The sequence below is a fragment of the Brachyistius frenatus genome, unplaced genomic scaffold (genome assembly GCF_029030835.1).
Source record: "Brachyistius frenatus isolate BFR_SWC_R1_liver_20210118 unplaced genomic scaffold, ASM2903083v1 Contig_391, whole genome shotgun sequence".
Taxonomy (NCBI): Eukaryota; Metazoa; Chordata; class Actinopteri; family Embiotocidae; genus Brachyistius; species Brachyistius frenatus.
In genome coordinates, this window is record NW_027210990.1 from 124,267 (window position 1) to 137,165 (window position 12,899).

At 46.0% G+C, this 12,899-nt stretch overlaps 2 protein-coding genes across 3 annotated transcripts; one reads left to right on the forward strand and one right to left on the reverse strand.

The window, feature by feature from the left end:
• Window positions 1-307: 307 nt before the first annotated feature.
• On the forward strand, window positions 308-9,032 carry arrb2b (arrestin, beta 2b). Of its 2 annotated transcripts, XM_069724693.1 has the most exons (14): window positions 308-420; window positions 3,527-3,557; window positions 3,636-3,696; window positions 5,086-5,130; window positions 5,216-5,412; window positions 5,824-5,951; window positions 6,253-6,388; window positions 6,459-6,543; window positions 6,623-6,695; window positions 7,553-7,690; window positions 7,806-7,889; window positions 8,226-8,302; window positions 8,490-8,544; window positions 8,891-9,032. In XM_069724693.1, the coding sequence occupies exons 1-14, from the start codon at window positions 398-400 to the stop codon at window positions 8,988-8,990; spliced, it is 1,233 nt and encodes a 410-aa protein (XP_069580794.1). In that variant the 5' UTR covers window positions 308-397; the 3' UTR covers window positions 8,991-9,032. The 2 variants fall into 2 exon arrangements, with proteins under 2 accessions (XP_069580794.1, XP_069580795.1); XM_069724694.1 differs by lacking the exon at window positions 8,891-9,032 and having other exon boundaries at window positions 8,234-8,302.
• Window positions 9,033-10,295: 1,263 nt separating this feature from the next.
• Window positions 10,296-12,867, reverse strand: med11 (mediator complex subunit 11). The gene is made up of 3 exons (XM_069724695.1): window positions 12,553-12,867; window positions 11,225-11,355; window positions 10,296-11,085 (listed from the first exon to the last, which is right to left on the reverse strand). Exons 1-3 carry the CDS (start codon window positions 12,620-12,622, stop codon window positions 10,927-10,929), a joined length of 360 nt encoding a protein of 119 aa, XP_069580796.1. The 5' UTR covers window positions 12,623-12,867; the 3' UTR covers window positions 10,296-10,926.
• Between the last annotated feature and the right edge of the window lie 32 nt (window positions 12,868-12,899).

A 12,899-nucleotide genomic window follows, 5' to 3' on the forward strand; every position in this document is an offset into this window, starting at 1 on the left:
CATCTGAAGTGTCTGAGACGCTTCAACAACATTTAGAGGTGTGAAAAACGGACAATGATTCAAAGGTGTAAGTAAAAGTTTCCCTTCACTTTTCCCTTAAGTACCGAATCAGAAGCTAACTTCAGCGTCGTATTAGTACTAGTAGTACTAGTAGTGGTTAGTTAGTTAGTTAGTTAGTTAGTTCTTCAGTGTTGCAGGTGTGTTGGAGGTGTTTGGGGGACTGTGGTGTCCGTCACGTGAAGTGGGCGTGGTCTTTGTCCCAGAGCTGCGGAAACAGGCTGAAGCGCCATCGAGCGGTAGCAGACACCTCGGACTATCCCGGACTATCCCGGACTAACTCGGACTATCCCAGACTATCCCGGACCGCAGAGTGCTCAGGACCAGGACTGAGGAGGACATGGGGGACAAAGCTGGGACCAGGTAAGACAATGTGTGCTGTCCGAAGATATAAGCAGCAGGCTTCTCCGTTAACTGGAGAAGAGAAAGAGGAAGTTTTCCAGTTTCTTTAAAACAGGAAACTCTGACTATGTCTAATTAAAATAAATGTACTACATGCCCACATGAGACCAACCCACCGAGCAGAACACCGGTCCGACCCAGATGGTTGACTGGGTCTCTGGGAAGTGAAGAGTTGATGATAAAAACAGCGACGGGCTCGTGACTCCGTTAAAAGGTTCGTTTCAGATGAATATTAAAGTTCGGACATCAGTCGGGGACTTCCTGCTGTGGAGGCTCGTGTTGGCTCGTGGAGGCTCCTGGCCGGATGTGGCTCCAATTGGGCCTGACTGCACGGGTACCAGAATTATTCCAGGTTTAAGGTTAAAGTCAAACTTTGTTAAACTCTGCTGGTGTGTTCAACTCAGTCCAGATCAGCACGTGGAGTCCTGGTGAGTCATGTGACCACAAATCTGAGGAGAACTATCAGAACCATCAGAACCTGAGACAGCAGGTTCATCTTCTTCATCTTCTTCTTCATCTTCGTTTTTCATCTTCATGTTCATGTTTCATCTTCTTCATGTTTTTCATCTTCTTCTTGTTCTTCATCTTCATGTTCCTCATCTTCCTCATGTTCTTCATCTTCTTCATGTTCTTCATCTTCATGTTCTTTTTCTTCATCTTCTTGCTCTTCATGTTCTTCTTGCTCTTCATCTTCTTGTTCTTCATGTTCTTGTTCTTCATCTTCTTCACATTCTTCTTGTTCATCATCATCTTCTTGTTCATCATCTTCTTCATCATCTTCTTCATCATTTTCTTGTTCATCATCTTCTTCATCATCTTCTTGTTCATCATCTTCTTCATCATCTTGTTCATCATCTTGTTCATCTTCTTCTTGTTCATCATCTTCTTCCTCATCTTCTTGTTCATCATCTTCATCATCTTGTTCATCTTCTTGTTCATCGTCTTCTTCATCTTCTTCTTCATCTTCTTGTTCTTCATCTTCTTGTTCGTCATCTTCTTCTTCATCATCTTGTTCACCATCTTCTTGTTCATCATCTTTTTCTTGTTCATCACTTTCTTGTTCATCATCTTCTTCTTCATCATCATCTTCTTCTTATTCACCATCTTCTTGTTCATCATCTTCTTCTTCATCATCATCTTCTTCTTCATCATCTTCTTGTTCATCATCATCTTCTTGTTCATCATCTTCTTGTTCATCATCATGTTCTTGTTCATCATCTTCTTGTTCATCATCTTCTTCTTGTTCATCTTCTTCTTGTTCATCATCTTCTTCTTGTTCATCATCTTCTTGTTCATCATCTTCTTCTTGTTCATCTTCTTCTTGTTCATCATCTTCTTCTTGTTCATCTTCTTCTTGTTCATTATCTTGTCCATCATCTTCTTCATCATCTTCTTCTTGTTCATCTTCTTCTTCTTCATCATCTTCTTCTTCATCATCATCTTGTTCTTCATCTTCTTCATGCTTCTTATCTTCTCTGAGGAGAACATGAACCTTCTTTCAGGAACCAACCAGGAGTTTTTATGACTACTTTCACACAGAATGTGAATATCATGCAATCAAAAATGATACTTTATTTGGTGGATGATTTTTCTTTTGGCGGTTTCACAGCCTGAATAAACAGAAGGTGATTTTCCGTTTCAGTGTTGAGACGCCCGGAGTTTTATTGATTCACATCCAGACGAACAAGAGCGTCGAAGCAAACCTGGAGGCTGAAACACTTTGAGGCTCAATATTTTCATCCAAGTGAGCGGGCGCCATCTTTGAATCCATCTTTCCTGTTCACATACATGACTGTAGCGACGGTTACCACGGAAACACGAGGAAAGGGTTGTCCAATCAGAGCGGAGTATGTAGATAACCATCATTAAACACATCAGAGACCTTCAGTTTGAACACAGACACAGTGAGCACGTGACGGTGATCACGTGTCGGCGAGGGGGAAGCAGACATGTTGCGCCTCATGCTGAAGGTTCAGAGAAGTGCAGCACTGCAGAAAGCTGCTGACATGACGGATGTGAAGAGGAAGAGATGTACGAAGAGGTTTATTTTCCACGGAGGGGTCAACAGCAGCATGAAGGAACCATGACTGGCACACGGAGCTCATTTCCTGGAACCTTTCACTGACTTCCTGTTTGGCTGTTTTTTGTCTCCACCCTGCTGCTGAGCTGTTTCCATGACAACCAGATCAGTGATTGGACAAGAAAACATACAGGAAGAAGATTTATGAAGCATACACTGTGCTGAGTCGGCTGATTACATCGCAACCTGACAAGGTCCAAACAGACTTTTTCAAACCCTCAGACAGTAAGACAGGTCATGTGACCTGGCGGGGACTTCCTGGGCTGATAGAACAACCTCCTCCTGCTGCAGTCAGACTGATGGACAGACACTTCTGAGGTTCTCCTTGGTTCTTTGTGGACCATCAGCACTGTCCTTCTGCTCAGTCTGGGCTCCATGTTAAATCTAATCCAGTTTACACTCAACTTCCTGTTCTGCTGTGTTTAAATGACAGGAAGTAGCACGTGATGAAGGCTGTTTACTGGACTCAAATGAAACACGCACTACCCACACACAGCCTGATACACACAGCCTGATACACACAGCCTGATACACACAGCCTGATACACACAGCCTGATACACACAGCCTGATTACACACTGTTCCTGCTCCTCTCTGAAACACTGACATGGACAAATATTTGTGATGTTCACGTGAACAAGTCAAAAGCCTCAGAGCTGCAGTGTCAGGGAACACACACACACACACACACACACACACACACACACACACACACACACACACACACACACACACACACACACACACACACACACACACACACACACACACACACACACACACAGATACACACTGTCTAGACTGCATTCATTCACTCAAACTAATTAAATCTCCAGATTTCAATAATCTCTCACATCCATCTTCAGTCTTTCAACATGACGTTATTAAAAAAAACAAGTTGTCTGTACACACATTAATACACACATCAGTGTACACATCCAGTCCTGATCGGTGAATACTCACTCTGCTGTCTGTCTTCCTCCACAGAGTCTTTAAGAAGTCCAGTCCTAACAGTAAGGTGAGATCGGAGTGGGAGGAGCTTATATCTCTGGATCTTTAACCACTGGTTTATTTCTGTCTTCTTCTCTCCTCACAGATCACAGTTTATCTGGGGAAGAGAGACTTTGTTGATCACTTAGATCATGTAGATCTAGTAGGTGAGTTCACACACACACACACACACACACACACACACACACACACACACACACACACACACACACACACACACACACACACACACACACACACACACCATAGTGAGGACGTAGTCTCCGGGTCAGTGCACCCTTCACCCATCACCTTTCACCCATCACCCATCACTCATCACCCATCACCCATCACCCTTCACCCATCACCCATCACCCTTCACCCTTCACCCATCACCCTTCACCCATCACCCGTCACCCTTCACCCGTCACCCATCACCCTTCACCCTTCACCCGTCACCCTTCACCCATCACCCTTCACCCGTCACCCGTCACCCATCACCCATCACTCATCACCCTTCACCATCACCCATCACCCTTCACCCATCACCCATCACCCATCACCCTTCACCCTTCAACCCTTCACCCATCACCCTTCACCCTTCACCCATCACCCGTCACCCATCACCCTTCACCCATCACCCATCACCCTTCACCCTTCACCCATCACCCATCACCCTTCACCCATCACCCATCACCCTTCACCCTTCACCCTTCACCCATCACCCTTCACCCTTCAACCATCACCCTTCACCCATCACCCTTCACCCATCACCCATCACCCTTCACCCATCACCCTTCACCCGTCACCCATCACCCTTCACCCGTCACCCATCACCCTTCACCCATCACCCTTCACCCTTCACCCATCACCCTTCACCCTTCACCCATCACCCGTCACCCTTCACCCATCACCCTTCACCCATCACCCTTCACCCGTCACCCGTCACCCATCACCCATCACTCATCACCCTTCACCATCACCCATCACCCATCACCCTTCACCCATCACCCTTCACCCTTCAACCCTTCACCCATCACCCGTCACCCATCACCCTTCACCCATCACCCATCACCCTTCACCCTTCACCCATCACCCATCACCCTTCACCCATCACCCTTCACCCTTCACCCATCACCCTTCACCCTTCAACCATCACCCTTCACCCATCACCCTTCACCCTTCACCCATCACCCTTCACCCATCACCCATCACCCTTCACCCATCACCCTTCACCCATCACCCATCACCCATCACCCTTCACCCATCACCCATCACCCTTCACCCATCACCCTTCACCCTTCAACCCTTCACCCATCACCCTTCACCCTTCACCCATCACCCTTCACCCATCACCCTTCACCCATCACCCATCACACATCACCCATCACCCTTCACCCATCACCCATCACCCATCACCCTTCACCCTTCAACCCTTCACCCATCACCCTTCACCCGTCACCCGTCACCCTTCACCCTGTCTACAGTGCACTGCTGGCTGGTTGTTGCATGAGCATTTGTTTAAGTGTATGTGTGTGTTTGTGTGTGTTGTGTAGATGGAGTGCTGTTTGTGGACCCGCAGTATCTGAAAGATCGAAAAGGTAAGAAAACAGTCACAGAAACAGAACCAGACAGAGTGACTCACTGAGTGGTCGTCCATTCATCTTCGTCTTCATCCTTCCTCAGTGTTCGTGACTCTGACCTGCGCCTTTTGTTACGGTCGGGAGGACCTGGACGTCCTGGGCCTGTCCTTCAGGAAGGATCTGTATGTCAGCACCATCCAGGCCTTCCCCCCCCTGCAGGAGGAGACGAAGGCTGTGAGCCGCCTGCAGGAGAGGCTGCTGAAGAAGCTGGGTCAGCATGCCTACACCTTCAACTTCACCGTAAGACCACGAGCTCAGCTTCATACTGACACTAACTGCAGCTTCCTGTCAGCGATCAGAGATGATTAGATATTCTACCGGATGTCTAAAGTTTAGTTTGATTTCTTCTGCTTGGCGGAGACAGAAGGAACAATGTTGATATGTTAAAGCGGAAACCCTCAGAGGTCGTCGTCCCTCCCGGAGCTCTGCTGCCACATACCTGCTCTGTAAGTAGGGGAGGAACTCTTAAGTCTTGCATGGGTCCAGTGCTGCAGTCAGCCTGCAGCCACAAAGATCAGCTCACCGACCCGGTCCAGGACTCTGAAGTGAAGAGCTAAAAATGCTCCGTCCTTGTTCCCATTTCCTGTGTGTCCAGTAGTACCAGAGTAGAGCTGATGGTCAAACCTCCCTCTCTCTGTGTCCATATCTCAGATCCCCCAGAACCTGCCCTGCTCAGTGATCCTCCAGCCGGGTCCAGAGGACACTGGGAAGGCCTGCGGCGTGGACTACGAGCTGAGAGCATTCTGCGCCAAGAATGTCGAGGACAAGATCCACCAAAGGTCCAATTCAGACAACAAAGACAGAACAAGCAGGAACACTCAGAGACCCAGAGACACAGAGACTCAGAGACTCAGACACAGAGACTCAGAGACTCAGAGACACAGAGACACCAACAGATTCTTTACAGAACAGAAATCTATTATTACCTGGAAGCATCCAAAAGAGACAAAATATTTTGTATTGTTCTGTTCTGTTCTGTCCGGTTCTGTTGTTCTGTATTGAATTTTTTGTCCCCATCCTGTGGAGGCCTCAGACACATCCTCTTGTAAATATTCAGACATGTGAAGCTGCTGTTTGCAGGAACTCTGTGCACCTGCTGATCCGGAAGGTCCAGTTCGCCCCAGAAAAGCCCGGTCCGCAGCCAATTGTGGAGACGAGCCGCAGCTTCCTGATGTCTGACAGGAGCCTTCACCTGGAGTCCTCTCTGGATAAACAGGTAACACAGCGTCACCCTGTGGGGCGTCTGTTGGGTCAGAACCACATTGCTCAGTGTCTGTGTCCTCCAGCTATACTACCACGGAGAGGCCATCAGCATCAACGTCCACGTCACCAACAACTCCACGAAGACGGTGAAGAGGGTGAAGATTTCCGGTACTGAACCCTCCACATGATGTTCAGTATACCTGAACCTCTGCTAGATGAAGTAGTAACGTGTCTGTCCTCCTCTCAGTCCGTCAGTATGCTGACATCTGTCTGTTCTCCACCGCTCACTATAAATGTGCTGTCGCCCAGCTGGAAGCAGAGTAAGTTCTCCTGACTCCAATCCTCTTTTTCAGGGACACTTCATGTGCTGTTGGTTCTTCACATGTCTGTCTGTCGTTATAGTTTTATAACGAGGCACATTAATAACAGTCAGTAACATTCATACGCAGATGATTCTACTTTAACACCTCAGATTGTTTATAAAAGAGTTCGTAGCTTCAGGTCTGTAAAATGGTTCTGATCCAGAAGTGTCTTCAGCTGCAATACCAGCGAGTGCCACTAGAGGTCGGCTCCAAAAAGCCTCCGGCTCCATAGACTCCCATTCAACTTCTCTCATCAAATCCAAAGTGAATAAAATGTGTCCATCAGTTATCTCGGTGTTGTTAGCTAAAGTCACTCCTTCTTCTTAGTTTTCTGGAGGTCCATCTGAAAATAATCCCTCATTCATTAGAAAAGAAGATTCAAGAAGACCTGTTTTTGGGGGCGTGTCTGTTTGATTGACAGGCCTGTGGTGCAGTCAGGTTACAGCTATCGGTGGGCGGGACGTAGTATCGTCAGGTTTCCAATCAGATCGGTCAGATCCACTGCTGGCTCCTCCCCCAGTTTGTCCAAATAAGGTCACTTCCTGCTCCAAACCGCTCCAAACTAGCAAAGATGGTGACGGACAGAATCTGAACTAGAGGATTCATAACGTTCATAAACCAACGATGACATCACTGATGGATGATGACATCACTGATGGTTGATGGTTGGGATCGACACAGATATAATCAGCATTTGAATATCTTACAAGCATATTGAAGTATTATAAATGATGTCTCGTGGTTTTCATCTTGATTTCATAACTCACTGACAGCATTCATTTTGTGTTCTATGATTCCTCTCACCTCGTCCTCAGTGACCAAGTGTCTCCAAGCTCCACCTCCTGCCAGGTCTACACTCTGACCCCCATGCTGGGCACCAACAGGGAGAAGAGAGGCCTGGCCCTGGACGGAAAGCTGAAACATGAAGACACCAACCTGGCCTCCAGCACCATGTACACACTACACAAACTGTACACACTGTACACACGTGACAGTAAACAGACATGACCCTCGTTGACCTCCAGTAAACAGACCGATCATCGTTTCTCTACTGTGTGGCTGTTTCAGACTGAAAGAAGGATCCAACAAGGAGATGATGGGGATCCTGGTCTCCTACAGAGTGAAAGTCAAACTGGTTGTCTCTCGTGGAGGGTAGGTCACACACTCAGTCACACACACTCACACCGTCCACTGCTACACACTCTGGTCAACACACCAGGATTTGCTGTGGAAACATGGGAACATACAGACGTCTATAAATCTTGAAGAAACTGAGATGTTTGATTTTACTGTTCACAAAGCTGTTGAAGTTTTATTCATTCTGGTCATAACACTGAAAAACAAGGTGGTCAGATGATCAGTGTGTGTGTGTGTGTGTGTGTGTGTGTGTGTGTGTGTGTGTGTGTGTGTGTGTGTGTGTGTGTGTGTGTGTGTGTGTGTGTGTGTGTGTGTGTGTGTGTGTGTGTGTGTGTGTGTGTGTGTGTTTAGGGATGTAGCAGTAGAGCTTCCTTTTGTCTTGATGCATCCCAGACCTGCTGACCTCCCCAGCTCCATGCCCCAGTCAGGTACACACACACACACACACACACACACACACACACACACACACACACACACACACACACACACACACACACACACACACACACACACACACACACACACACATACACATACGTACCTCCTAGCAGTGTTGTTTGAGCTTGGAGGATGAATGTCATCTAATTACTTCATGTTTTCTTGTTTCCTCAGTTGCTACGGAGACAGATGCTGCTGTGGATACAAACCTCATCCAGTTTGACATGAAGTAAGTGTGTGTGTGTGTGTGTGTGTGTGTGTGTGTGTGTGTGTGTGTGTGTGTGTGTGTGTGTGTGTGTGTGTGTGTGTGTGTGTGTGTGTGTGTGTGTGTGTTATCATCAGCTGGTTTGATGTGTCATTTCAACACTATGACAAACATGAATCCTCCTTGGTTGAATGTTTTATTGCTGATGAAGAACCTTGTGGTCCTTTGTGATCTTTAGGCCTTACGACCTGTTGTTGTCATGACAACAGCACAAACTCTCAAACATCTCTTCTGAAACCTGTTGCTGTTGGTTTCTATGGTAATATGTTGTTTTAATGAAGGCATGTGATGACATTCTTTGTGTTTTCAGTACTTCCTCTCAGGTCGATGACTTTGTGTTCGAAGACTTCGCCCGCCTGAGGTTAACAGGGTTGAAGGATGACAAGGATGAAGACCTTCCCTTCTGTTAGTGATGACCCTCGGCCCCTGGAGGAGGAGGAGGAGGAGGAGGAAGAGGAGAGCCAGAGCTTCTGCTTTATTGGTGCCTTCTATTCCATTGTGGCCATCAGATGTGTCATAAAGGTGTTTAAGGTGTAAATGTGCAGATGTCAGCTGAGGTTCAGGATGAATAATTCCAGCAGTCTCCACTCAACAGGTTGTATTTTGATGACAAGTGGGCTGTTGTCTTCACGTATCAGTGAATCAGAAACCTCGGACTTGTACTTCCTATTAATTTGTCTTTAACCTCATTATAATGAAATGTGTACATTTAATGTAGAACAAGCAGGAGGGCCTTAAAGGAATTAACAAGAATGATTTTCTTTTCTTTATATTTTTGTCATAGATATGATTTATTTTTGTTCAGCTGTACATTAATAGGGTGAACTAACAGTGAAAAGGTTTTCCAGGTTAAGTTGGAGATACAAGTTACATTCAATACACTTCATTTATATGTTTCTCAAAGGAAAAACTGCAAAACAAAAGTCTCCAGTTTAGAAGTTGGGTGTTAATGAGATTCATCCTGAAAGAAGTGACGGCCTGTCAGGTGTCATTCGCATCACTCACATCAGACGAGAAGGTGTTCAGGAGGAAACCAACATTGAGGAGATGAAATGAATGTTTGAACAGGAATTTTTAAGGGTCCTTTGAATTTAGTTGTAATAAATAATTAGGGTAAATTATACATACGGGACATTTTACACTTTGAAAAACAACTTGAACAACCTGAATTATCTAAATAATCTAATCTTGTTACCAATATTGATAATGGTATTAGCCTCCCTGTAATCACTTCCATTATATGGCACCAGATCACAAAAGTCATCTCGGGATACTTTACATGCTAAAGTTGTTCCACATCAGTTGTACTGATGGAGGTCTGCTGAGCCTGACGGATGTTCCTGTTCCTGTTTACTGCATCATCATTTAATATCCACATCAGCCATCTATAATTCACTGGACTTCTTAAACACTGTTGTTCTGTGTTGTTCACGTGCAGCTGTCGGTTCCAATGAACCAGATAAGACGTCCTGGACTTCTTGTCTGTCCACATTTCCAAACTCACTTGTTTTTATATCCAGGGTGTTTAGATTTTGTTTAGTTTTTTACCATGAAGAAATGTTTCTATGTGTATGGAGGACATTAATGTGTCACTGTAATCAAACCTGACGTTTACTGAATACTAGCTGCACAATATAAGAAGAAGAGCTGTTACAAGATACTCTGTATGCTTTATGTTACTTTAAATGAAGTAAAGAGTTCAAATAATCAACAAATGCGATTAAAAAGTGTCTTTATTTATTTTGTCGTTTGAATGAAGTGGTGGATCCGTCTGACTGACAGCCAACAAACAGCAGACAGGAAGTCAACATCTCAGCTGATCAAGACTGAGGTCTCCATCCAAGACTGTGTTGCCATGACAACGCATTTCCACGTATCCATGGAAAAGTATGATCGATGAAACAATAAACCAGATGAGGCTCATTCCTGTTCTCAGAAATGTGATGACACCGAGAACTTTAGACTAAACCCAACCCGAACCAGGACTCTCAGGACAAACAGTCTCTTCCTGTTTGATCTAAATTCATGTCCTTGATCGTTTCTCCACAGCTGAGGCTCCTGGTGGATGTTACCTGAGTGTTGAAAGCAGCTCAGATCAGACCTGGTTTGTTTTTATAAAACTTGATGGTTGTGAATCAGAAGGAACTCAACAGTTTCTACAGAAGACAAATTAAATAACAAAACAGAACAAACAGCATTTAGAGATTTAGGGTCCTCGTGTATAAAACATTAGTTTTCAGGATGTTTGCTGGGACTCTTCAGTGTTTTAATGACAGTAACAAGGATGTGTGAAAGATGTGAAGCCTGCTGGTGGATGAGGAGAAGAAGGGGGCGGCATTGCTGCTCTCATGTCGTCTGCTGCTGCTGCTGCTGCTCCAGCATCACCTCACAGGTCCGGCCCAGTTCTCCCAGTTTGATCTTGGCGTACTCAGCTCGGTTCAGGGCCATCTGACAGTCCTTCCTGGCTGAGTAGGTGGAGCCTTCGTGAGGCTGACCGGTGGCGACCTGGACAGAAGACAGGAGGATGAGCTGGAGTCTGCTGCTCTCAGAAGGAGGTAGTTATTGATCTGAAGAGCTGCTGTTGGATTGATGGAGAGGAGGAGTTTCTACATGAATGCAACACCCATTAATCACAACCACTCACCTGTGTGAGGTAGCGGATCTGGCTGCTCAGCTCGCTCTCCACGCGGCTCACTGAGCTCTGGAACTGGACCAGCTGTCTGTCCAGGAAGCTGGCGTTGTGTTTGTCTTTGGAGAGCTCCAGGACGATGTTACCTGGGAGAGGAAGCACATGACACCATGACACCATGACATCATGACACCATGACATCATGACATCATGACACCATGACATCATGACACCATGACCATGACACCATGACATCATGACATCATGACACCATGACACCATGACATGACATCATGACACCATGACACCATGACACCATGACATCATGACACCATGACATGACATCATGACACCATGACATCATGACACCATGACATCATGACACCATGACACCATGACACATGACACCATGACACATCATGACACCATGACATGACATCATGACACCATGACATGACATCATGACACCATGACATCATGACACCATGACACCATGACATCATGACACCATGACATCATGACACCATGACATCATGACACCATGACATCATGACACCATGACACCATGACATCATGACACCATGACACCATGACACCATGACATCATGACATCATGACATCATGACACCATGACACCATGACATCATGACACCATGACATGACATCATGACGCCATGACATGACATCATGACACCATGACACCATGACATCATGACACCATGACACCATGACATCATGACACCATGACACCATGACACCATGACACCATGACATCATGACACCATGACATGACATCATGACACCATGACATCATGACACCATGACATGACATCATGACATCATGACACCATGACACCATGACATCATGACACCATGACATGACATCATGACAACCATGACATGACATCATGACACCATGACATGACATCATGACACCATGACATCATGACACCATGACATGACATCATGACACCATGACATCATGACACCATGATATGACATCATGACACCATGACATGACATCATGACATCATGACACCATGACACCATGACATCATGACACCATGACATCATGACACCATGACATCATGACACCATGACACCATGACATCATGACACCATGACACATCATGACATCATGACACCATGACATCATGACACCATGACACCATGACATCATGACATCACACTATACTGTGATGGAAGAAATAATTTACTGTTTACAGTGAGTCACAGACTGCACACAAACACACCGTTACTGAGACACTGAGAGACACTGAGAGACACTGAGGGAAGGTCCTCACAGATTGATTGACAGCTGTATCATTAGTTTGCAGACTCACCGGCGCACTGGAGGACCGTCCCGATCTCCTTCTCCACGTCCTCCAGAGACCTCAGCCGCTCGTTGGCCATCAGCTCTCCGAGGACACGTCCTGCTGCACCGAGACACTCCGAGACACACTAACACACTCCGAGACACACTAACACACTCCGAGACACAGAGACACACTCAGAGACACGCTAACACACTCAGAGACACACTAACACACTCAGAGACACACTAACACACTCAGAGACACACTCAGAGACACACTAACACACTCGGTGCACATGAGTATTTCTCTAGCGACTGAAGCACGCGCGCAGAGCGGCCGAGTCTAGACAACCACAAAGAGCGCTCTAAAACGAC

Excerpts from the sequence above, each read along its gene's own strand:
- arrb2b (XM_069724693.1), top strand. The coding sequence starts at position 398 with ATGGGGGACAAAGCTGGGACCAG. Across the intron at positions 5,952-6,252 it reads GAGGACAAGATCCACCAAAG|GAACTCTGTGCACCTGCTGA; the intron begins GTCCAATTCAGA and ends TGCTGTTTGCAG. Across the intron at positions 8,303-8,489 it reads CAGCTCCATGCCCCAGTCAG|TTGCTACGGAGACAGATGCT; the intron begins GTACACACACAC and ends TTGTTTCCTCAG.
- med11 (XM_069724695.1), bottom strand. The coding sequence starts at position 12,622 with ATGGCCAACGAGCGGCTGAGGTCTCTGGAGGACGTGGAGAAGGAGATC. Across the intron at positions 11,356-12,552 it reads GACGGTCCTCCAGTGCGCCG|GTAACATCGTCCTGGAGCTC; the intron begins GTGAGTCTGCAA and ends TTCCTCTCCCAG. Across the intron at positions 11,086-11,224 it reads AGATCCGCTACCTCACACAG|GTCGCCACCGGTCAGCCTCA; the intron begins GTGAGTGGTTGT and ends TCTTCTGTCCAG.